Source organism: Giraffa tippelskirchi, chromosome 4, assembly GCF_054371585.1.
Source record: "Giraffa tippelskirchi isolate mGirTip1 chromosome 4, T2T-mGirTip1v1.2.pri, whole genome shotgun sequence".
Taxonomy (NCBI): domain Eukaryota; kingdom Metazoa; phylum Chordata; class Mammalia; order Artiodactyla; family Giraffidae; genus Giraffa; species Giraffa tippelskirchi.
Window position 1 is genome coordinate 54,048,700 of NC_137278.1, and position 24,816 is coordinate 54,073,515.

Sequence of the window (24,816 nt, forward strand, 5' to 3'; positions counted from 1 at the left end):
CCAAACGGGAGCCATGAAGCCGGTCCCCGACTCCCTGCTCCTCGCTGGCTCAAGTTTGGTTTTGTTCTTTTTGCTTTCCCTAGAATTCCTTTAATGGGCAAAATTGGCACAACACGCAGGTGGACATTATATAAAGTGAAAGCTTCGGGAAACTGACCATTCGTTTCACCTTGATCTGCTGAATCACATACAAGGGCTAAACCGACTCCCCCCGTCCCCCTACACCGCCCCCCCACACACCGATATTCAACAATCTCTTGCGCAGAAAACTGAAACGACCCTCTAAACATCGACTCTTTTTGTCCCCTCCAAGACATTAAAGTCAGCAAGTGCAAGGTCAGCCTCGTGAGCAGCCTCCTTTCTCGAGGGACAGGCTGGAGCCCAGGAGGCCGAGCGCAGCCTCTGCCGTAGGGTCTGCAAAGGGTAAGGCCTCTCTCTGAAACTCTAGCGCGGGGGGCGGCAGTCGTTGAACTCTCGTTATTCCGTTTTTCGGCCATTTTCATCACAGAACCATTAACTAAGACATTGCTAGCAACTGGATGGCCCCCCGCAGGACTGCCAGCCGCCGGCAGCGCGCAGGGAGGGGAGGCACAAGGCCGCGCGAAGGCTCGTACGCTAACCGGCCAAGATGGCCACTTTCACGTGGCTGTGGGCCACCGGGCTCCCCGTCACCCGGGCATCCCCAGGCAGGGCAGCCGGAAAGACCCTCGGGCAGAGCCAGAGGACAAAACCCCCGTCGATTCCCTAGGCCACCGCTGGGAGACGCGACCTTGCGGCCAGACAGCCGGGCCAACGGTCGGGAGGGAGGTGCCATGTCACAGCACAGGGGAGCAGGCCCATAAAGCCCTTGTCTGTCTTCCTCCCCCGTGGCTCACGGAAGCGTACAGCGACCCTGTATTCTTGTCTTTCCCCTTACCCCTTGTTATTAGTGCTTAAGATGGCGAATATCCGCAGGAGGGGCGCGTTACCCCCGCTCCGTCCCCCTGCCCAGGACAGTGGTTCGGCCCGAGCTCCTCTGCGCCCCGCCCCTTCCCTCTTCCCGCGTCCCCGCGCGAGTGGCGCATTGGCGCCGGGCGCCGAGGGGCGGGGCTCGGCTCGGGCGCGCGCGGGCCCCGTGTATAAATACTGGGCCGCGCCGCCCGCCGCCTCGTTCGCTCCGCGCCGCCCGCCTGAGCTAAATAGACCGCTGTCTTCTGCTCGCGCACTTCGCAGACGCCTTGCCGCTCCCTTTTCTCCTCTACGCCACTTTCACTTACCACCACCACCATGAACGGGCAACTCAACGGCTTCCACGATGCGTTCATCGAGGAGGGCACGTTCCTCTTTACCTCTGAGTCCGTGGGAGAAGGCCACCCAGGTGAGATGACGGGCCCTGGAGCGAAGCGAGGGGCGGGGCGCGGGATGGCTGGTAGGACCCGCTAGCCGCGGTGTCCACGCCAGTGACCCTTTCCCGGCTGGTGGTGGGAAGAGCGGCGGCCGCGCGCGTTCCTCGTGGCGCCGCTGGTGCCGAGCGCGTGGCCGCCGCTCCCTCCCCCGCTTCTCTTACCCTCTTCCCATCCGGCCGCGCGCCCCGGCATGCGGAAGATTCCAGAAAACGAGAAGGGCGGGGGCCGCGGCCGCTCGTGCTCCTGCCGAGGAGGGCACTATTTCCTCCTCTCCGCCCTGCGCGCAGAGCCATCTCGAGTGGGCGACCCGCCCCGCGTGCTCGCCTCCGGCCCGCGGGAGCGCGCGCCCCGCATTGCAGCCGCAACCACGTGTCTGCCGCATGTGGCTTCTGGGCGAGGGAGCCGGCCGGTTTGCAGAGCGCGGCTCGGGCCTTGGGGCGTCCGCGCTCCCCATTAATTCCTTGGCTACGGTGAAGGAAACGACATGCCCTTAGCCGGTATATGGTCTGGCGTCAAGGTGACAGCCTCCAACTAAATATAGCGCTTGTCGGAGGAGCCCAGCCTTATTTGGATCGCGCGTGAAAAGGACAGGAAGCATGAATTGAGTGCGAGGCGCCATTGCAAAGGGGCTGACCGTTAAGCAGGGTTTTAACTCCACACGTCCTACGGGCTTTGTCCAGCGGTCCGCCATTACGGGGATCAATTTACACGTGAACGAGTGAAGCAATACCAAGGAACTTTCGGTCTCAGCCTGAAAACCTCGTATGGTGAAGATCACTATTTTACTAGTCTGATCCAGACCTTTCTTAGGATGACCATAATGACAGATGTCGTCTGATGGCTTAAGGAGCCATTTCTTTCTAGTAAGCCTACTGTGCCGATGGTGAAACCCCACGAGCAACCTAGTGGTCTACGAGAGACAGACCCTGAGGTCCTAGTGAGTGACGGTCAGATATGGTGTGGTGGTTTTGTTTGTATTCTCCCAGTGCTGAGAGCGTGTGTGTTTGACCCACCTTTTATTAAGTTAGAGCCGCAGGCGGTCGGAAATGTTTAGATTGTTTTGGCCTATGGCATGAGTGCGGTACACGTTTTACTTAAGATTTTTTTGGATGGTTGTAGAAAATTTAGGAAAGTAATATTTGGGGAGCTGTATAGATGAGGGGAATATCAAGGATTCAGAATACATTTGGGTATTTTCCAGCCTATTCAGCTCTTGATCCTGGATTACTCAACACAGAATCAAATTGTTGCCGATAATCAAATTGTTATCCCCTTTGTTCCTGAAGTGTCCTTGTTTTCATCATTTAACTCTTTAAGTGACATTTTCTCTCACTTCCCTAATTGGTGTTCCTTAGAGGATCATGGAGAAATTGATAAACAGACCACACTTTCCGTTAGATTTATAATGAGAATTTTAAACTTGGGGTATAAAATGTAAGTATTATTGTCTTTGAAAATTAATACGGTAAAGGTAAATGTTCCTTGTTTTGCTTTTGGTTGGAAGAAAGCCACTGTTTCTACTTTAATTTGAATCTCCATTATGTGGCTGTTCTGTATAACAATGAAAATTGGTTTTGCCTGGGAACTTTAGTTTTTCAAAATGTTCTGAAATAGTGGAAAGATGGGACTGATGTCCTTGTAAAAAGGTGTAAAGTGCATGTATCACAGTGAGCTTAAATGTATCTAAACATGCTAGGTGTTCTGCTGGCTTACCTGAATTGGTGATCTTGTTGTATAGCTCTATTAAAAAGCCAAGGTGTCAAGTTTGGAAACATGTATCACTATGTCCAGCATTCTTCAGGAAAATGGTTTCTGCAGAAGGAATGCTTTACTTAGATGGCAGTTAGGTATGCTGTTGAAAATGGTTAAATTGATAAATTTTTATGTTATATAGGTTTTGCCACAACTTGTCGGGGGTGGGGCAGGGTGCTGTGCCAAGCGGCATGTGGGATAGAGCCCTTGCCCCCTCCTGTGGAATAGTGGAGTCCTAACCACTGCATGGAGGGAATCCCTGCCACAATTTTAGAAGAAAGCATTCACAAAGATCTTAACAGCTGTAGTTATAGGGAGGGAGGTGTGACATACTTATATTAGTAGTAAATTAAAGAAATTGAGCCAGGAATTTTTTTTCCCCCCAGATAAGATCTGTGACCAGATCAGTGATGCTGTCCTTGATGCCCACCTTCAGCAGGACCCTGATGCCAAAGTGGCTTGTGGTAGGTTCAGAACACTTCTTTCTCACCTGATGAAAAGATAGCATGAAAATTAACTTTATAAAGTGATGTTTGAGTGTGAACATCTCTTTCATTAGAAACTGTTGCTAAGACTGGAATGATCCTTCTTGCTGGGGAAATTACGTCCAGAGCTGCTGTTGACTACCAGAAAGTGGTTCGTGAAACCATTAAACACATTGGATATGACGATTCTTCCAAAGGTATGTTTTAATCAGTTGACTTTCTGACCTCGTTTTTCCGGATATTTTCTTAAGTCTTCTTTAGCTCTATTTTCTAGAGTGTTCCCAGGAGTATTTAATTCCACCCATATACTTTTACTGTCCTTTTGTTCTGGCCCTATGCTTTTCTCTAAAAGTACTACATTTAGGTATATTTTATTTCTTTAGCAGCATTTAGAATTCCATATAATTGTTGTCAACTTTAAAATATTGCTGTGGTCCTTAAAGAAAAAAAACACATTGTTTTGTTTATAGGGTTTGACTACAAGACATGCAATGTGTTAGTGGCCTTGGAGCAACAGTCACCAGATATTGCTCAAGGTGTTCATCTTGACCGAAATGAGGAAGACATTGGTGCAGGAGACCAGGTATCTTGGTAGACATCTGTTTGCATCTCTTCTAACAATAAATTTTGAAGTTTGGATTGATTGCATTGGTGACTTTTCCTTTTATAGGGTTTGATGTTTGGTTATGCCACTGATGAAACTGAGGAATGTATGCCTTTAACCATTGTCTTAGCACACAAGCTCAATGCCAAACTGGCTGAACTACGCCGGAATGGCACTTTGCCTTGGTTACGCCCAGATTCTAAAACTCAAGTAAGTGATGAACATTGTAAACCTACACCCATTACACTGGCACAGGACATCAGTAAGGTTGTTTGATTAAAGCTAAGAGAAGAATAGCATTTGTTTTCTGTACTGTAATGTAGGGTAGGGAACCAAGAACAAAGCTATTGTTTAGTAGACTGATGTTCTGATGTTTGGCTTTCAAGGTGACTGTGCAGTATATGCAGGATCGAGGTGCCGTGCTTCCCATCAGAGTCCACACAATTGTTATATCTGTTCAGCATGATGAAGAAGTTTGTCTTGATGAGATGAGAGATGCTCTAAAGGAGAAAGTCATCAAAGCTGTTGTACCTTCAAAGTACCTTGATGAGGACACAATCTATCACCTACAGCCAAGTGGCAGATTTGTTATTGGTGGGCCTCAGGTAAGGCCTTACAATTCCAGTTTAATTTGCCTTTTTTTTTTTTAATCTGTCATGGTTACTTGGAAAAACCTGGCTACTTTCCACCTTTTTCCTAGGTTTTTTGAAGCCTGCGTGTGAATCTTCTGAGGATGTTTGCCAAGTGATACTGAATAAGCATTTAACAGGCAGGCTTGATCTAGAACCACTGGGAAGGATTGGGCATGAAGTAACTTAAATTCTGTAATTTCAGGGTGATGCTGGTTTGACTGGCCGGAAAATCATTGTGGACACTTACGGTGGTTGGGGAGCTCATGGAGGAGGTGCCTTTTCAGGAAAGGATTACACCAAGGTGGACCGTTCAGCTGCTTATGCTGCTCGTTGGGTGGCAAAATCCCTTGTTAAAGGAGGTCTGTGCAGAAGGGTTCTTGTTCAGGTATATATTTTTCTATTACTGGGTTGACTAAAAGGCGTGTAAGTGGGAGGATGTTTAGCAGTTAACTAGTCTTTTTTTTTTTTTATACCAGTCTGTTACACAGTGTGGGTCTTTTGCTCACTGACTCTTAATGATATTTAAATTCTTTTAGGTCTCTTATGCTATTGGAGTATCTCATCCATTGTCTATCTCCATTTTCCATTATGGCACCTCTCAGAAGAGTGAGAGAGAGCTATTAGAGATTGTGAAGAAGAATTTTGACCTCCGCCCTGGGGTCATTGTCAGGTAAAGATGGTAAAGCCTATTGCTAGTGAAAAACATTGAGGGTGTGGGTGTGTATATATACTTGATATATTCACATCTCAGAAGGCGAAGGTGTGAAGGAAGACTGAAGTGGGGAAACATCTTAATTCCCAGAATGTGTTGATGTCATCTTAGAAAACTGCCTTCAGTAGAGGCTTAAATTATTAGAAAGAATCTAAAATTCTAGTGCTCCATGGCTTAGACTAACCACCCTAGAAAAATTCTCCACATTTGATACAGACTTGTGCTCCTGTTACCTGAGGGATGTTTACTTAAAAGAATTTTTAGTACAGATAAATGGGATGTACGTGGCTGTTATAAAGAAAATAACCATGGTAGGGTGTGGGCATGGGACCTTGGTAAGTATTTCATGACTTTAGATGAGCTTTTGACACTTGAAATTTCTCCAAATAATGACAAGTTTTCATATTTGTTGAGCCAGGGACGGAAAAACGAGAACTATAGTTACTGATAAGGACTGTGCAAGGAGTTTTGGACACCAGGGAAGTAACACTTTTGCCACAAACTTCTTTCCTAGCATATCCCAGAGAACTGAACTCATTTGCCAGAAGTCTTGAAAATGAGTCTTGCTGATTGTTTTGCTTTGCTTTAATTGAATGCTACATATTAAGTTACGGACTTGTATATTCCAGGGATCTGGATCTGAAGAAGCCAATTTATCAGAGGACTGCAGCCTATGGCCACTTTGGTAGGGACAGCTTCCCATGGGAAGTGCCCAAAAAGCTTAAATATTGAAAGTGTTAGCCTTTTTTCCCCAGACTTGTTGGCGTAGGCTACAGAGAAGCCTTCAAGCTCTGCGGGAAAGGGCCCTTCTTCCTAAATTTTCCTGTCCTCTTTCAGCTCCGAGTTGCAGTCACTCTATAGTCAATGACATGAATTTAGCTTGTGTGGGGGACTGTAAGTTGGGCTTGCTATTCTGTCCCTAGGTGTTTTGTTCACCATTATAATGAATTTAGTGAGCATAGGTGATCCGTGTAACTGCCTAGAAACAAATCAACAGCATTGTAGTAAATAATGCTTTGAAATTGAACCTTTGTGCCCTATCACCCAACCTTCTAAAATCCTAATTGCATTGACTTTCCCACCAAATGCTGAAAATGTCCTTGTAATGTGCACGTAAAGTACTTGTAGTTCCATTATAGCTTCTTGTCTGGCAATGCCACAGCCCTGTCAGCATGAATTTGTAATGTCTTGAGCTCTATTATGAATGTGAAGCCTTCCCTTATCCTCCCTATAACTTGATCCACTTCTAATTATGTAGCTCTTTGTCAGGGAGTGTTCCCTATCCAATCATTCTTGCATGTAACGCAAGTTCCAGTTGGAGCTCTAGCCTGACATAAGAAAAAAAAAAGGCAGTTACCATTAAACCATCTCCCTGGTGCTTATGCTCTTAATTGCCATCTCTTAAACAGCACCAAATCAGAATCTCTCCACTTTCAGCTGTCTTTTGGAGGACGTACGTAATAAGGTTTTTATTTAGTAAACCAATCCTATGCATGGTTTCAGCACTAGCCAAACCACCAATTCCTAGCTCTAGAAAAACAGGCACTTGGCACCCTTGTGATGTCATACAGAGAAGTCACAGGGCAGTACCTGAGGGTCTGTAGGTTGCACACTTTGGTACCAGATAACTTTTTTTTTTTTCTTTATAAGAAAGACTGAGTACTCCACACTGCACAAGAACTCCTCCCAGGGTTTTAACTTTGTTTTATTTTCAAAACCAGGTCCAATGAGCTTTCTGGACAGCTGGTGTAGCTACAGAGAAACCAGCTTCCTTCAGAGAGCAGTGCTTTTGGCGGGGAGGAGGAAATCCCTTCATACTTGAACATTTTCTAATTGCTTATTTATTGTATTCTGGGGTATGGCGTAAGTACAGAGAAGCCATCACCTCAGATGGCAGCTTTTAAAAGATTTTTTTTTTTCCTCAACACCATGATTCCTTTAACATGTTTCCAGCATTCCCAGGTAGGCCAAGGTGTCCTACAGAAAAACCTTGGGATAGACCTACAGGGGTTCTGGCTGGTGTCAACAGAAGGGAGGGCAGAGCTGGTGCAGCTGGCCATGGAGAAAGCTGACTTGGCTGGTGTGGTACAGAGAAGCCAGCTTGTTTACATGCTTATTCCATGACTGCTTGCCCTAAGCAGAAAGTGCCTTTCAGGATCTATTTTTGGAGGTTTATTACGTATGTCTGGTTCTCAATTCCAACAGTTTAATGAAGATCTAAATAAAATGCTAGGTTCTACCTTACCTGTGTCCATTATCATTATTTGTATCTGGTGGTATGTGGGATGGTTTCCCAACCAGGGATTGAACATGGACCTCTACAGTGAAAGCACTGAATCCTGACCACCAGGGAGGGAACTCCTCCTTCCATTATTAAGTGTTTCAGTATGAGTATAAATTAAACATATTTTAACCCTGAGTAATTGTAATCCCACCCATGGTTTAGGGAAATCACTTCAACCTTGACTATAGGCCTTTAAAAGGTTCATAAATCATATCCCAGACACTAACTAAGAAGAAAGTTCAGGGTTTGTCCAGCACTGCCTTTTTTGGCCAACACTGGGCAAAATTCACATCTTACTACAACAGCCATTTCTACACTATCAGCAGTGCTTTAAAAAGCATAAAACCCATTAAAATTAGTATTGTGAGAAGAGTGATATTTTAAATTTTAAACCAATTTTCGTTTTGAAAATGTAAAAATGGTTCAATGCCTTAAGTTCCCCCTTCTATATAAATGGGTTAAAGGCTACAAGTTATGTACTACAGTTTGAAAAGTTTTTAAACAGTAGTGAGGGCCCAGTTTCTCATACAATGGATAAACTAAAGTTTAAACAAAATTGCAATGAGGATGTGTATTCTGAATTTGGGGCAGTTATGTAGAATACTCATCAACCAGCTCTTCGTCCTTTCTTGAGCTACATAGCCCATATTTACACCAGCAAATATGAAATCAAATGGTTGAAATGCAAATGAGGCCCAAGCAATGCCTGCTTGTATCTGTTTGCCTGGAGGGTTAAAAGTTTAGAAACAGGTTTGGGAGGAAAGGCAAGGTTAAATCTTAGGGGAGTATGAACTCTTTTGACCTGCTGTGAAACTTGAGAACTTCAACTTTTCATGACATTGAAAAGCTCCAGAATACCAAAAAGATTTTAGATGGCCAAGATACTGCTGTCTAACCATGTTCGTCAAATAATGAAGGTGAGGATGAAGCATCTGTAGGCTGGTGAAGCAGCACCAGAGAAATAACGGCCTTGAGGTTTGGTTCAGCATTTACTAGGATGACGCCTGTTAAGGAGCTTGCAGACTAAAGAGAATGACAAAGGTGGCTTGTCCTCTGCCTAGACCTGGGGTACAGGTTGGGGATTAACAAGCCCAGGGAGGCTAGTAGGTGCAAAGGCATGAAACTGACAGTGGTTACAGCTTGAGAATCAAAAGCAAAGTGCTAATGAAAAAAAATGTGAAACATGTCACGTTTAAGTTGAAAATCACTTCTATAGTTTCAAGGGGGATGACACTGGTCAGAGACAGAAGACCTAAATGCTGGCCTGTGGTAGGAAGCAAAGCCTGGCTAAACATTGATTACCAGGGTCTGAATACTGAAACCTGGAGAACCCAGATTTTCTCCAGTGAACAGCTTTTCTTAACAGTATTAGGTACCCACAACATTGTCACTTAGAAAATGAGACAGGTGGTACACTAACAGTTGGGGAAAAGTAACATCCTTGCCTGTATCAAGAAAAATACTTCTGTAAGAGTTCCTTTCCAAAATGAGCTACTTTTATTATTTTCACCAAGTAAAAAGGGTGGGGAAGGACACAGTGCCAAGGTATATTGTGTCACTGAGGGGATCTGCAAAAGGACTGAAAAGCAGTGTTTCCCACACACGGTTCTTAGCAAAGTGCCCTGTGCCACAGCCATCTCTAACTCACAAAATGCCTTATGTGAATCACAGGCTCCACTTGGATCAGCTGAGTGCACTTAGGCCCAACCTGCACAACTCCCTGGCAGCCCTGCTCTGATCTGTCTCTAACTGGATTCCAGTATAAAGGCTGAAAGGACAGAGGTAGGAGAGATGAATTCAACAGGTCCAAAAAGTAAGAGGTAGAACTGATGGGCCTTGAAATCTTAAGAAATGGAAGGAAAATGGAAGAATCAAAAAAAACAGCTGCTATTCAGTAATAAAGGAGCAGGTCTGAGTTGTGGATGAACGCATCTTCTGTTTATGACAGTTAAAAACTCTGGGATAGCCAGGTGGAGCTAGATAAAACAGCTCTAGAGCACAGGAAAGAAATCCAAGCAGTGGCTCCCTGGAAACCATGGAGTGGACATAATCATCCCAAGTGTGTATGGTGAAAAGGCAGCCGCCTAGGAAAGAACCCTGAGATTGGATGGAGTGGAGCATGGGAAAAGAAGACTGAAAACAAATGCGATCCTTTATCAAAGTAACGGACTGCAAGCCTGCTGCCGCTGGTCTCTGCCTCCACAAAGGGTTCCCAATAGGGTTCCCAAACAGGGCCTGTTTTTTGTTTGTTTCTATTGCTAATTATGTATTCTCATTTCCTAGCCCAGTGCCAGGCCTTTGAATTTTCACAGAATTGAGGCTCTTTCTGAATCACATCCAAACCTTATACATCATGACTGTAAACATCCCCTGATTTCATTACATTTGGTTAAATCTCACTTTACCTCACCTCCTGCTCACTGAAAGCTAAAATAATGCTAAATACTAAGATTATTTTTTAGATATATAGCACTATTAATCATCTAAATTCTGTTATCAGTTTAACTCTGCTATTCTATGCTCATAACACCTAGTGAAAAACTGGCTGTATAAGTAATAGGAACAAAAAAAGAATCAAAATTGCAGTGAAAAGAAAATTACTCTGCATCTAAAACCTGATCACCATCCTAATCACACTTTATAATCAGACAAGTTTTAAGCTACGTTATTTCAAAATTACTGTCAATGATTCTGAAAATTTTAAGAGGCAGGGTGCAGGACCTTAAGCCAAACGGACTTGAGGTTCGGACCATCAGTCAGTCCATCCCTTATTAGGTATATGTCTTTGAGTGAATTATACTACCCCTCAGCCTCAGTTTCCCCAACCACAAAATAGGGCTTATGGCTCTTAAGGAATAAGTGTAATAATGTTGGCACAGAGCTTCACACAGTGCCTGTATATGGCAAGCACTTAAGAACAGCAGCTATTATTTTCATGGAATATTAACTCTCTTTTGGCAAGGAGCAAGTCACTTTAAACCTGATTCTTACCACTTGAAAGACATTTTCACATTGTTTTCTAACCCCACTGCCCAAGCCCCTCAACCTTGGAATTGATAAATCTTATCCTTGCTTTATTTTCTTGGTCCCTCTAATCTATCCTCTCTGAATTTATTACAGCTATGGATATGGAGGAAAAACAAAAAATCTGAAATAGTTGTTTCACATGTCCACTGCCTAGGTAATGGTCCTGTGACTGGCTGCTGCCACATCTGTACTCCACATCTGGCCTCCCTCAGAACTCTGAGTGGACAGGGTCAGAATCCAGCTTGGGAGGGTCAGGATTTGAAGAATCTGTGTTTACAGGACTCGGCTCTCCCACTGGCTCAAAGGGTCGCAAGTTGGCGTAAGTCACCTCTTGGGCCAGCTGCTCCAGGGAAGGGCGGCCTAATGCCAGATTTCGAAGTGAGATACAAGTCATGAGAAAGCTGAAAAAGATGAGGAAAAGCCAGCTGTTCAAACTCAGGCAATACTGCCAGAGCCCTCAGAAGACACCTGGTCATCTGGCCTCTCACCCACAGATAAGAATCTCCCCCCAGACACCCGCCATCCCAGCTGGAAGGGCACCCCACTCTTTACAAAGTCTGATTGAGGATTCCAGGGTGGGGTAGGAATAACCCACAGGAGATAAGCTGAGTCAGAACAAGACAGCGCCCATCAGACACACCATTTACTCTCCCAATCAATCAGGGAGAGGAGCAAGGAGAGAGGAAAAAGGGAGAAATTTAGCACTGGACTGTCCTCTCCTGGGAAAGAGTCCCTACTGTTACTCTCACCAGAGAACAGTGACCCACCCTGCAAACATCTGATGACAAAGACATGTACTATTGGGTAAAGCTTACCTGCGGCGAAAGATATAGAGCTTTCGCAGCAAGAAGCGGACAAGTCGCTCGTGGAAAGGGGCATTTCGCCGGCGTTCAATCTCCTGGAGCCTTTGCTGGCGTCTAAGGAAGGTCTGGACCAGTGGTGTTGGCTCAGGGCCGCCTTTGACTTCCCCTTCAAGCAGAGGTTGCAGCTCTGGAGGCAGAGGCCCTGTTTCTGTCCGGAAGAGAGCAAAAAGAGGAATCACTGAGAAGGAGCATTCTCTCTTCTAGAACCCCTCTTTCCCCAGCTAGACGCTTCAAGTTCATTCATTAAGTGGGCAGATCCTCGATCATGACCCCGACTTCCTGTAAAGTGGGCTCTCTTAGCACAAATCTTCAGATACTCACCACTTCCATTCTCCACCTTCTCCTTCAATTCTTGCAGATACGCCAGGTCTTGCTCCAGTGCAACCTCTGTAGTGTTGACGTAGATGTACATGTAGCAGGAAGGACTGGACGACACTGTGTACACCTTATGGTACTCACCAGCAGGCAACTGACAAGGGGGAAGAAATGGATCTCTCATCTTCTAGCCTTTCCCTAGCCAGCCTATGGCCTCCCTCCACTTCCCCACCTCCATCTTTTTTCTTGTATTTTGGAATCCAATGGAACTGACCTCTAGAATCCTGAATGAGGCTATTTGTAGCCCCCAGGACCCTTGCTTTTTCAGCCCCACTGCATTGTTGTTATTTAGTCGCTAAGTCGTGTCCAACTCTTTCGTGACCCCATGGACTGTAGCCCACCAGGCTCCTCTGTCCATGGGATTTTCCAGCAAGAATGCTGGAGCAGGTTGCCACTTCCTTCTCCAGGGGATCTTCCTGACCCAAGGATTGAACCTGCATCTCCTGCCATTGGCAGGTGGATTCTTTACCAACTGAGCCACCAGGGAAGCCTCCCACTATGTTACTGTTACGTTAAAACATTTTGCGTTTATACTAAATCAACTGCACTCGTTGAAAATTTTCTATCATTGTTAATTCAAGCCAAACACCTGCATTTTTTCTCCCTCCTGAAGAGTCTGGTTCTTCTGTTCTGCCACCAGTTCCACGGTCACCTCCCCCTGCAGCAGCTGGATGCTAGTGTTGCCCAGGTCTTCACTCACGAAGTTCTCCAGGTGCAGCCCTGCCAGGGGCAAGAGTTCCCATCCCACCCCAAGGTGGTGTGAACTCACTCCCAGTCAGAACAGAGAAATCACACCTTCACCATCACCTCCAACTTGGGTTTCAAAAACCAGCCTCCCACCAGGAGCAGACCCTCCCGGCTCCATCACACACTGTGGCCCTGGCCTAGGAGGCCAGGAGGGAGACAACAAAGCCTTTGTGCTTTCTTCCATACCAGGGAAATCTGCAATGAAGACCACTTCAGTGTGGTTGTCCAGGCTGCTCTTGATCTCCTGTAGTTTAGTTCTCCAGGGAGACAGGTCCATCAGCAGTGGCTGCAGCCAAGGTGTACGCTGGAAGGGGGACCAGGCAGCCTGCACGATGTCCACACGAGGGTCAAAAATCCTTAGGGAAGAAAATCACGTTCTAAGGAGGCCATAGCCACCTACACACCGGAATTTCCAGTTCTGTTCATCACTGTTCCCGGATAGAACAAACAGGGTTTTCCAGAAAGAAGAAACAGCCTATGTCAGCATGTTACTGACAGTTGGGGACAGAGAGACAGAAGAGGAGAAAGAGATTCTGGAGCACTGGGAAGAATGGGGGTTAGTGGCCACCTGAGGAAAGTTAACAGCTTCTAAGAGAATGAGTTCCCTTTTCTTCGGGATGACGGTGCCCTCTGCTGGACGCAATCAGCTATTCCCACAACCAGGTCAACAGGGACATGCACCAGAGGACAGCCTTGCAAGCAAGACAACACTGAGGAGCACAGGCTAGTCATCTTGGCCAAAAAAAGCTGGACTTCATGTTTTCCCCCTTCTCTGCTCCCCTTGCCCACCTCTGCTGGAAGCGGTCATTGATGGAGACCCAAATATCAAAGTAGATCTGGGGCTCAGTGACATTGTACTTGGGCAGCAGGCGGCTCAGGCAAGTGGCATATTGCTTCAGCATGTCTGCATGGTCCTTCCAACGCCGGCTCTGTGTGAATACCTGCCCCAAACCCCCACATTAGTCCCACCTCGTTGTTATTGAGCTCCCAGACAGGTCATGCAGTGCCGATGGCACAAAAAGATCCCTGCCTGCTGCCAGTTTTGACAGGGAAGAAAAAAAAGAATGAGAACCAAAAAACTTCGTGGAAGAATTTTTTTCATTGCTGGGCTAGCGGTACTCACCTTTCCTAAGTCTCATCTCAGTTGAGGGACGTGAATGATACTGCCCCATTTCAACCCCCACAAAAGAAGGTTCCACCTAGCTCCAAAGAAAGGGCAAAGTGGACCCACAGAGACCAGACCCCAAAGCTCAAAGGGGCCTCTGAAGGCCAGGAAGTTAGTGGCATCTCACCCCAGGGTTGAGGTAGCCCAGCTCGCCGGTACGGCCATCACGGTAGGTGATCTTCACGTGCTGGTGGGAGCGGGAGTGCACCATCATGTCCCAAGAGTAGCCGTATAGCCCGTTGGTCCAGTTGTTGTACCCCTGAGGAGGCAGGGCAGTGGGAATCAGCTCCATGCTCCTCACGCTAATGCCATCCTCTGCCCAGAGAGGTTTCCAGACCTGCCTGCTTCTCTCCTGAGCACTGTCCCCTCCGCCACTATCCAAGCAGACCCCCAGCCCGCACGCACCTGGGTGAGGAAGTGGGAATAGGGCAAGAAGAGCTGTTCCAGGAGGTAGAGCAGGGTGAAGGCAGTGCTCAGCTGGTGGCGCAGCCCTGGCTTCTGACTGCCTCTGGCTCGGCTCCTCTTATACACACAGGAAGTGCTGGGCTGAGGGGCAGTCTTGAGGGGCAGCAGCTCTTGCAGCTTTTTCGGGCAGTGAGCTACCAGCTTCCGAGGCCACTCAGGAGAGCAGAAGAGAGGGCTGCTGGCCAGCATGACATAGGGGAACATGCCTAGAACAGCAGGGAGGAAACCAGCACTTCAGGAGTTTGGATGGAAAACGCGGCTCGTCCCCTCCACCCCTCCCCTTCTCCTAGGCAGCCTCTCCCAGGTATTTCACTTATGATGAAAGAAGTTCTCAACTGGAGCCTATTACTTCCCACAGAAACTTATTACAAAACATACTAGCTGAGCCCAAAAGCCCTGGGCCGCCTTCCCATCTGTTTCCATCTCTCAGAGATGACATCTGGCTCAGCTTAGCTCCTGTTCCTATCACCATCTCCCCCTGCCACACGGGCTGCTGGTCTGTCCCTCCCCTGCACACCTGTGGCTTCGTTTCCCACCAGATTATAGGAACTGACCAATGCTGAAAAGCTGGGAATTCATGCAGTGGAAGTAGGACACGAAGACGAAGCCGATGGCTCTTGAAGCATCAAAGAAGAGCAGGAAACCAGCTGAGAGGTCGAGCAGCAGTCCGCACCAGTGTACCACCAGCAGACTCGTCATCTCCTCGGACAACACAAGTCTGCAGACACCAGGGTCGAAGCTCAGGCACTAGCACGCAAGGAATACTCACAGTTGAGGGACCTCTGCTACCCTCTCCATGCTGCATGATCCACCCCGGCAAGTGGGTAGAGAACTCCACACAAAGACATCCTCTGGCAGGGTTTTCCAACCCCTTTTCATTCCCACATAATTTAAGAGTGTTAGTCACTCACTCGTGTCCAACTGTTTACGATCCTAGGGACTATAGCCCACCAGGCTACTCTGTCCATGGGATTTTCCAACTCAGGTATTGAACCCGGGTCTCCTGCATTGCAGGCTGGTTCTTTACCATCTGAGCCACCAGGGAATCCCACATGCTTCAGGTGTCCAATTTCTTTCAACATGCCCTAAGTAATAAGCAAGGGCAGAGCTCCCAGAGCAAAATTTGACTGAGCAGTGTGTGTGTTGTGCAGGGCAGGTTCTTCCTGGAGGTACACCAGAAGAGAAACTTTAAAAGGGGAACGCTTGGCCTATATAATGATGTCAAACTTTCGGAACTGGGAGGTGTCAGGGCAGAGGGAAAAGTACAAAGTAAGACAAGAAGGGGGTTCCCTGGTGGTCCAGTGGTTAAGAATCCGCCTGCCAGTGCAGGGGACACGGGTTCGATCCCTGGTCTGGGAAGATTCCACAAGCCATGGAGGAACTCAGCCTACTCGCTGCAACTACTGAGCCCACACACCTGGAACCCGTGCTCTGCAACTAGAGCAGCCACAGTAATGAGAAGCCCACACACCACAGCTAGACAACAGCCCCTACTTGCCACAACTAGAGAAAGTCTATAGCAACAAAGACCCAGCTCAGCCAAAAGTAACATTAAAAAAAAGAAGGCAAAAGGAAGAAGAGATGGGAGGAAGAGAGAAGTCAGAGAGGAACAGCTCCGCTTTGGGAAGAGTTATTAACAATGGTTTTGTTGGGAAAGGGGAGCTGACTGTCCATCTTCTTGGCACGCCAGTTGAGGAATCTGGGCAAGAGGCTGGGGCAGCCACCCAAGGACAGATGCCCCACCACAGCAACTGCTGGGACAGTGACTCATTTTCCAAGTCACCCAGTGCTGGCACTTCTCTTTCCTTTATTTTTTTTCCCTTCGTTCCCGCCCATGCTGTAAGTCTCCCAGGGGCAGCTAAACCTAGATCTTTTGACATCATCAACTCTGCCTTCTGCTGAAGAGGAGATGAGTGGACAGAGTGAAGCATGCAGCAAACTTAGGCAAAGTGGGAGCAGCAGCTGTAACCGCAGACCTGAAGGAGGTGAGCACACCAAACCCCGCACCTGGCCGCTCTAGGCCTCTGCCCTGCCACTCACTTGAAAGGGCTGAAGAGCCAGTGCCGCGACAAGTATTCCATAGAGTAGCCTTCCACCCAGTCTGCGTCCAGCTTCTTTATGCCCGCAATGAAGTACACGATGAAGATCTGCAAACATGATATACAAAACGAATATTCAAACAAAGTCAGAACCTCATCTTCCACAGTCACAAATCAGTTCTGACCTCAGTCCAGGGCCTGGGAGGCGAGATCCACTCTATTCATTCATCTCAGATGTTCACTCACCTAACATCCTACAGATGTCAGGCACAGTATTAGACAAAATCAGGACAGAAAAGTCAGGCTTCCCTGGTGGCTCAGATGGTAAAGAATCTGACTACAATGCAGGAGACCTGGGTTCCATCTCTGAATTGGGAAGATCCCCTGGAGAAAGGAATGGCAACCCACTCCAGTATTCTTGCCTGGAGAATTCCATGGACAGAGGAGCCTGGTGGACCACAGTCCATGCGGTCGCAAAGAGTCAGACAGGACTGAGCAACTAACACTTTCACTTTACTTTCACTTTTGAAGGAAAAGTCATGAAGGAAAAAGGAAAGTCATGAAACACAGAGGTTACTCTTTCCTCATGAGGATTCTAATCTAGTGGGAATAAAGCTCTATTCTTTCTCTGTATGACAAGGTGAGAGACCCCAGAGATTAGGAAGTAGATTAGATTAGAAAACAGGGAGAAGCCAGTACAGCTTTCCAGCAAAAAGGGAAAAAGAGGGATGTCCCTCGTGGTCCAGTAGATGAGAATCTACCTACTAGTGCAAGGGACATGGCTTCAATGCCTGATGTAGGAAGATCCTACATGCTGAGGGGCAACTAAGCCCACGCACCACACAACTAGTGAGCCCACGCTTTAGAGCCCACAAAGCTCTCTTGCCTAGAACCCATGCTCTGCAATCAGAGAAGCCACCCCAATGAGAAACTGGGGCACAGCACTGAAGAGTAGCCCCTGCTCTCCACGAGAAACTTGCATGCAGCAACAATACCCAGTATAGGCAAAAATAAATAAGTAAAAAATTTTTTAAATAGTTGAGTTTCAAAAAGGAGTGGGGAGGAGAAGATTCAGGGAGGCCAAGCAGAGTGAAGTCTCGCAGTGGGCGGCCATGCTGCCAATGGCTGTGAAGAACACCCCCTCTCTCCTGAGATCTGCTACCTGGCCACGCAACACAGCATAGTTCCAAAGGGGCACATGGGCGTTCCGCTTCCGGGCACTCAGCAGGCCATCCATAGACCTGCAGCGAGAGGGAGAAGGATGGAGGACGGGTTCTTAGTCTGGTCCCATTTCTACCTTGCTTTTTAAACGTAATCATCTCTCTATTCCAGGATATCTCTGTAATGATCTCTCTATTCTAGGATGTCTCCCACATCTTCTCAGTTCTCTGAGCTATTCTGAGGCCTTTTGAATTATTTGAGCACCCTGTAACAATGATTATTTCAAGTCATAACAGAAACCTCTAGTTGTAACTACTAGTGAGTTATAACAACAACAACAAAAAATTCAGTGAGTGTTTAACATCTGTTAGTTAGCAAATTAGTTTTTCCTCATAAAACAAACTGGGAAAAAGACTACAATGCTAGCCCCAGAAGAAAGGGGCTGTAGACCCTCCATTCCCCATCCCATGGCCACAGGGCAGCTAGAAGTAAGACTAGTATACATTGACCTCCTGTTACCTGCATGACGGAAGGTGTACTTCCCCCCGCTCCACCTGCCGCCCCATCCACTGCATGGGAGAAGGGCATAAAGAATCACTGATATGCAAAAAAAAAGATTATAGTGCTAAAATATGACTAAATTTGAAAAAGAAGGAATTTCAGGGAATGTTTGAAAAGCTGGTGTATGAAAATATATATAGTGCATTTAAAGCAAAGTTTCAATTTTCGAGACAAACTGACATTTCACAAACCTGGATGCTATGATCTAGGACAAGAGAGTATCTGTTAACAGCTTACCTAGGCTGAGAACTGATAAAACCAGGCTACTAAGATTAGATGTATTCTGGGGAGGCAGAAGCAAAGCAGGTTTTCAAGAAGACACAGAATGAGCAGAGAAGCCAGGAAAGGGGCAGGTTATTATACTTGTGCTCAAGAGTCTCATTTATGCCTCTTAACTGCTCGGTGACCTCAGGCAAATCCTTTATTTCTGTAAGCCTTAATTTCTTCATTTATAAAATGGTAACAGCACTATGGACCTCATGGGGTTATAACATGGAAAAAGCAAAAGTATTTAGCGTAGTGCTTGGCATGTGGAAAGCCTTCAGTGAATGATCAGTATTTTTTCAAATTGTGCAAAAATCACAAAAATGAGAATTTCTGGGGTATTCTGTCAAAGAGTGTTAATCACTCAGTCATGTCCGACTCTTTGTGACCCCATGGACTGTAGCCCATCAGGCTTCTCTGTCTATGGAATTCCCCAGGCAAGAATATCAGCCATTCCCTTTTCCAGGGGATCTTCCTGATCCAGGGATCAAACCTGGGTCTCCCGCATCGCAGGTGGATTCTTTACCATCTGAGCCACCAGGAAAGCCTAATGAATTTAAAGGTTTACAAAAAGGGGTTATCTGCATAGGTGTACTGACGATTGACATGTAATTAATGACTGATAAATCACTAACGAATCCAGTGTTTGAGTTTTTCTTCCCATGCCCATGTTACTGATAGCTCATACTTGCTTTTCACTTAGTAATAGAAGGATTCCTTAAAGATCATCAGCTCTGCCACCCTGTCTCCAAATCCTTTTTCCACCTCCCCTGAAAGATGGTCACATAAGCCAGAGGTGGGGGAGGGTTACCTCCTCCAAGTACAGCACTGCTGAGCAGCCCTGGTGGGCCCTCTCCTTCTGACATGCCTCTGCCCCACAGCAATGTCTACTCTTGGCTCTAATTCTGTCCCTCACAGAGAAAGTCTGCTCCCTCTTCCACATGACCACCCTCGAAGTATTTGAAAACAGCTATGTCTGGCTTTAGTCTTCTCTTCTTCTAAGAGGATTACAGGAAGTGGACAGATCAAGGCACCTGGGGAGATAGGGAAAGAGTGAAGGGGTGGGAATGGAGCCATTCCACTTGTGGTCACCCTCAGAGTTCCCACCTCGCGACCCTTGCCCCTCCCAAGTCCATCCAAGTCACCTTTACTTGTTTACAAGTTACCTTTACTCTGCAAAGCATGGTTGAAGATATGCTTGCTGGGACAAGTGCTAGGACCTTACTGGGCCCCTACCTCTGGTGACCATCCTGACACAGCCAATCCCTCCCTCATTCCCCCTAGACTCATACCAGTAGTGGTGTGCATCCACAAATGTCAGCTGAAAGGCCAACAAGCCATACAGATAGGAGTGGTTGTTCCACGATGTCTTGTCCAGGAGAAACACATACCAGTATGGCAGCAGGAATAACACACAGCTTATCCGGTAGCACAGGCCCAGCATCATGCCCAGTGCCCCTAGGATTGGTAGGGGAGAGGATTAAAAGGTCAAAGGGTCACCACAGGACCAGCTCCCCTGGGACAGGCTATGGGTGGGGTTAAGAAAATCATCATTTTATAGTCAGATAAAAATAAATTTTAACTAAATGTTATTTCAATATTTTAAAAAGAGTTAAGGGGTCACAGCTCAGATGACATACAGGTCAGCAGGATGAAATTGTAAGTTATAGAAGAAATGAAATAAGAAAACCTAGAGAATTCCCTGGCGGTCCAGCGGTTAGGACTTTGTGTTTTCACTGCCAAGGAACTAAGTTCAGTCCCCACTCAGGGAACTAAGATCTCACTAACCATGTGGCACAGCCAAAAATAAAAACGAAACCAAGACCCTGGTCATTCATCAGCATGCTTCAGATTTCTGGGTTTTAGGTAGGCTAGTCCATACTCCCATCTCTCCTGCAGTTTCTCTCACCCAGAAACATGACGGTGTAGACCAGATACATCCAGTCAAGTGGCAGTGGCTGCAGGGCATCCAGCAAGGGGAAGCGACACACCTCCAGGCCATCCAGGTATCTTCGGTCCAGGGAGCTGAGACCCCGCTCCTGGGGAATGTCCAGCACCATCATCAGCCCTGAGAAGGCAGAGGGGGAGGGTGCCGATAGGCCTCAGCAAAGGCAACCATAGAACATACTAGAATACAGTTGAGCACACCCAGCTCCAGAAAGAATTCATTCAACAATAATCATGCTTGCTAGGTCACTTCAGTTGTGTCTGACTCTTTTTAATCCCATGGACTGGAGCCCACCAGGCTCCTCTGTCCATGGGATTCTCCAGCCAAGAATACTGGAGTGGGTTGCCATTTCCTCCTCCAGGGGATCTCCTGACCCAGGTGTCGAATCCACATCTCCTGCATTGACAGGCAGGTTCTTTACCACTCGTGCCACCTGGGAATTGGTTGAGTGCCTACTCTGTGCTAGGCATTATGCCAGTTGTGGGATGTCAGCCACTGCACCGCCCTGAGCCAATTCCCCATTTATGAGAAGGGGCTCATCATATTTTGCAGGGTCTCAGAGATTAAATGAAAGAAGTGCCGATAGGCCTTCTTTCATTTAATACAAAGTGCTATCAAAGCTATTCAGGTTTTGATAGTCATGTTTGTAAAAAAGTCTGTCCTCTTGGCTACACAAAAGTGCTCTGGGGTGACACGCCCTCAACCTCTTTTACTTCCTGGCAAAGCAGTATCTGGCCAGCACACTGGGGTAAACAGAAGGGCTACTCAGGTCAGGAAGCCAGCCCCAAATTGAGGCAAGATTTCTCAACCCCAGGACAATTCAGTTTGGCCTGGTTAATTATTTGCTGGAGGTCTACCCTGTGGTTCACAGGTCATTCAGTGGCATCCCTGATTTCTGTGTAGATGCCAGTAACCACCTCTTCCCCACACAACACACCTAGTTGTGACAAATACAAACGTCTACAGACATTGCCAAATGTCCTCTGGAGAGCAAAATCACCTCCAGTTGAGAACCACTGGGTTAAGGAGAGTAATATCTCGGTGTGTCTGTAACCCATTCCAACATACATGCTGTGGCCTATGAGTTAGAAAGGTCTGGATCAGGGAGTCACAGACTAAATGGCTGTTCTGTCAGCCCTGCCACTTCTCTGAAGTCTAGTCCTTAGCATAGTTACTGGAAAACTCCATTCCACAAATAAAATGGGTTCCTGTTCCTCTGTCTCTGTATTTCTTGTAGCCTCGGATCAAAGTACTTATGATCTCTAAGCCCTAATCAGAGGAGACAAAACTGGGTTACAAAGAGTTCTTCCAGGATATTAGTCACTTCAGCTCTTAGAAGAAGGAAGGTTAGTCCACTAAGCAAGTAAGTATCCAAGAAATGGACAAGGGACCATTGTCATTCTCACCCTCAACCACGCTGGCACCTCCCAGACACTGGACTTACCGAAGAGAAAACGGAAGACTGCCAGGCTTGCAGGATCCGTGGGTCTATTCAGCAGGGTCACCAGCCTCTCCCAGCTGGACACATCTGTCCACTCAAAACCCAACAGTTTCCCCATTCGGCTGCCCTGACGGGGCCCCGAAGTCTGTGCAGCCTTGTCTTTCTTTACTTTGTCTGCAACCAATAAATGGAGAAAGTTGCACGTGCACGTATGGGAATGGAGATGTTTTAAAACTGACTCCTCAAATCAGAGAAATCTCCGTCTAGGGCTTCTGCCTACCTGGGTTCTCCCACTGATCTCTGACTGCTCAAAACATCCCTGCAGTGCAGCCCCTCCTCCAGGACCCCCAATGCCCCAGAACCTTTTTCAGACTGCAGCCCCCTAATCGCAAAGCGCCCTGAATGTCATCACCTACCCGGAAACCGAAGACTGCAATCTGTCTCTAAAAGACCCTTCCCACCCGAGGCTCCCTTTCCCGGGTCCCGCAGGGCATCCCGCCCCAACCCCTCTGAAAGCCGCGCCCCTCTCTGTCCGCCACAAGGCGGGGCTCTGAGCCTACCTGAGCCCCGCGGGGCCCGCGCGGGCCGAGCAGAGACCGCCATGGCCTCGGGGAGGTAGATGTGCCACTGCACCAACCTCCAAGCCCTGGGGCGTCGCGAGGGGCGGCTACCCTAAGCCCCGCCTCCTCGACACATCGGCCCGCGCGAGGCCGGCCGGAAAGCGCCGAGACTGTCGTGAAGGGCCCTAGTCGGACGCGCCGGACTCCCTGCTTGGCGGTAGGGGGCGGAGCGAGGAGTCTGGGGGCGGGACAACGAGGTCGCAAGTGGGCGTGGTCAGGCCCCGCCTTCCCTGGTGACCGAGGAGTGAAGACGTACGTGGACCTGTCTCTTTTCTGTCAACTACCTAGTCTCGTCCCTGAGGCCTCCCGAGCCCTCTCCGCTCTATCAACCTAAAGAAGACTCTGGGCACCCACAGCCTCTCTGGGTCCCTTCCCGCCTCCATTAGGTCGCTGCAGATGTGTGAACAGTGCGCAAAAGTCAGACTCTTCCCAGAGCGTTTCCCGCCCAGTTGAGGATGCACCTGGGAGGGCTGTCCCGGCCTGGAACCAGAGATTTGAAAGCGGCAGGAAAACCGGAACGACCTGACTGCAGAAGGAATGCAGAGTAGGGGCAGTAAATAGAGTATGTTTGGTTGGGGAAGGTGAGCCTTGAACAGCTTTGTAACATTATTTCTCTGCCCTGGAATTGACAAGCAGAATCAGAGGAAGGCATCTTAGTGCAGGGGTTCTCACTCTTTTTAGTCTCAGGACTCCTTTATGTTGCTACACACATTTTTGAGAACCCTAAAGAGCTTTTAATGAATAATAGGTTATATTTTTCCATATTTACCCTATTGGAAATTTACCCTGAGAAATGTTTGAAATATGCATTGATTCACTAAAAGGAAAAAAAAAAAGTAATGAACCCATTACATGTTTACATAAGTAACATTTTTATGAAAAAACATATTTTCCACACTAAAAAGTACATGAGAATAGTATTGTTTTACATGAAGATCTCTTTAATGCCTGGCTTAATTGAAGAAAGCTGGATTGTTATTTCTGTTTCTGCCTTCCATCTGTTGTGATTGAAGTATATGAAGGAAATTGGTCTCACAAATACTGTTGGTAAAAAGAGAAGTATGTTAATAGACTCTTTAGATAATTGTGGCTATTCTTTGATACTACACCTAAACTTACAAGTGGTTGTTTTTTTAAAAGTTAGTTAGATGTGGGGGCTTCCCAGTTGGCACTAGTGGTAAAGAACCTGCCTGCTAAGGCAGGAGACATAAGAGACAAGGGCTCAATTCCTGGGTTGGGAAGATCCACTGGAGACGGGCATGGCAACTCACTCCAGTATTCCTACCTAGAGAATCCCATGAACAGAGGATCCTGGCGGGCTACAGTCCATGGAGTTGCAGAGTCAGACACGACTGAGGTGACTTAGCATGCATGCAATCAGATGTGGGATTGGAAAACATATAATGAACTTTACACTCTACTACATTAAAATCGAGCTTCCCTGGGTGGCTTAGACGTTAAAAGAATCTGCCTGCAATTCAGGAGACCAGGGTTTGATCCCTGGATGGCCAAGGATCCCTGGAGGAGAAAATGGCAACCCACTTCACTATTCTTGCCTGGAGAATCCCATGGACAGAGGAGCCTGGCGGGCTACAGTCCATGGGGTTACAAAGAGTCGGATATGACTGAGCGACTAACACACATGTTAAAATAATCGGTATATCTTGCAGAGGGAAAGGATGAGTGGAAGGACAGTTAGCGACTTTGGAATCAACATGTACACTCTGCTATATTTAAAATGGATAACCAATAAAGGCCTACTGTATAGCACAGGGAACTCTGCTCAGTATTATGCAATGACCTAAATGGGGAAAGATTTTGAAAGAGACTAGATGCATGTATGGGCTTTCCTGATAGCTCAGTTGGTCAAGAATCCACCTGCAATGCAGGAGACCTGGGTTGGATCCCTGGGTTGGGAAGATCTCCTGGAGAAGGGAAAGGCTATCCACTCCAGTATTCTGGCCTGGAGAAATCCATGGACTCTAAAGAGTCAGATACGACTGAGTGACTATCACTTTCACTTCACAGGTGCATGTATAACTGAATCACTTTGCTATATACCTGAAACTAACGCAACACTGTTAATCAGCTGTACTCAAATATAAAATAGAAAGTTTTAAAAAATTACTGGTATATCTTGCACTTGAATGGATCTTTTACTCCTGACAATTTTATAAAATCATAGAGATGTCATTTGGAAAATACTGACCATCTAAAAACTAAGCTGTGTAGCTCTTCTAAATGTAAAGTTTCTTAAGTGTTGGGAAGCTGCCAGGTACACAGTGG

At 47.1% G+C, this 24,816-nt stretch overlaps 2 protein-coding genes across 3 annotated transcripts; one reads left to right on the forward strand and one right to left on the reverse strand.

Annotated features, from left to right (window-relative positions):
• Positions 1–1,149: 1,149 nt before the first annotated feature.
• MAT2A (methionine adenosyltransferase 2A) lies at positions 1,150–7,814 on the forward strand. 2 transcript variants are annotated; one of them, XM_081596954.1, is made up of 9 exons: positions 1,150–1,357; positions 3,524–3,601; positions 3,697–3,819; positions 4,093–4,205; positions 4,293–4,436; positions 4,613–4,831; positions 5,061–5,243; positions 5,395–5,528; positions 6,085–7,814. In XM_081596954.1, the coding sequence occupies exons 1-9, from the start codon at positions 1,267–1,269 to the stop codon at positions 6,122–6,124; spliced, it is 1,125 nt and encodes a 374-aa protein (XP_081453080.1). In that variant the 5' UTR covers positions 1,150–1,266; the 3' UTR covers positions 6,125–7,814. The 2 variants fall into 2 exon arrangements, with proteins under 2 accessions (XP_081453080.1, XP_081453079.1); XM_081596953.1 differs by having other exon boundaries at positions 6,200–7,814.
• Positions 7,815–9,328: 1,514 nt separating this feature from the next.
• On the reverse strand, positions 9,329–22,568 carry GGCX (gamma-glutamyl carboxylase). Its single transcript, XM_081596952.1, has 15 exons — positions 22,471–22,568; positions 21,914–22,084; positions 20,431–20,589; positions 19,814–19,979; positions 17,698–17,776; positions 16,537–16,643; positions 15,051–15,214; positions 14,437–14,702; positions 14,159–14,290; positions 13,656–13,807; positions 13,053–13,222; positions 12,709–12,839; positions 12,066–12,213; positions 11,697–11,892; positions 9,329–11,282 (listed from the first exon to the last, which is right to left on the reverse strand). Exons 1-15 carry the CDS (start codon positions 22,511–22,513, stop codon positions 11,090–11,092), a joined length of 2,277 nt encoding a protein of 758 aa, XP_081453078.1. The 5' UTR covers positions 22,514–22,568; the 3' UTR covers positions 9,329–11,089.
• Between the last annotated feature and the right edge of the window lie 2,248 nt (positions 22,569–24,816).

Coding starts and splice junctions, on each gene's coding strand:
- MAT2A (XM_081596953.1), top strand. CDS start 1,267: ATGAACGGGCAACTCAACGGCTTCCACGATGCGTTCATCGAGGAGGGC. Junction 3,820..4,092: donor ATATGACGATTCTTCCAAAG/GTATGTTTTAAT, acceptor TTTTGTTTATAG/GGTTTGACTACAAGACATGC. Junction 4,206..4,292: donor ACATTGGTGCAGGAGACCAG/GTATCTTGGTAG, acceptor TTCCTTTTATAG/GGTTTGATGTTTGGTTATGC.
- GGCX (XM_081596952.1), bottom strand. CDS start 22,513: ATGGCGGTCTCTGCTCGGCCCGCGCGGGCCCCGCGGGGCTCAG. Junction 14,703..15,050: donor TTCCCAGCTTTTCAGCATTG/GTCAGTTCCTAT, acceptor CTGCTGTTCTAG/GCATGTTCCCCTATGTCATG. Junction 14,291..14,436: donor ATTCCCACTTCCTCACCCAG/GTGCGTGCGGGC, acceptor CTGCCTCCTCAG/GGGTACAACAACTGGACCAA.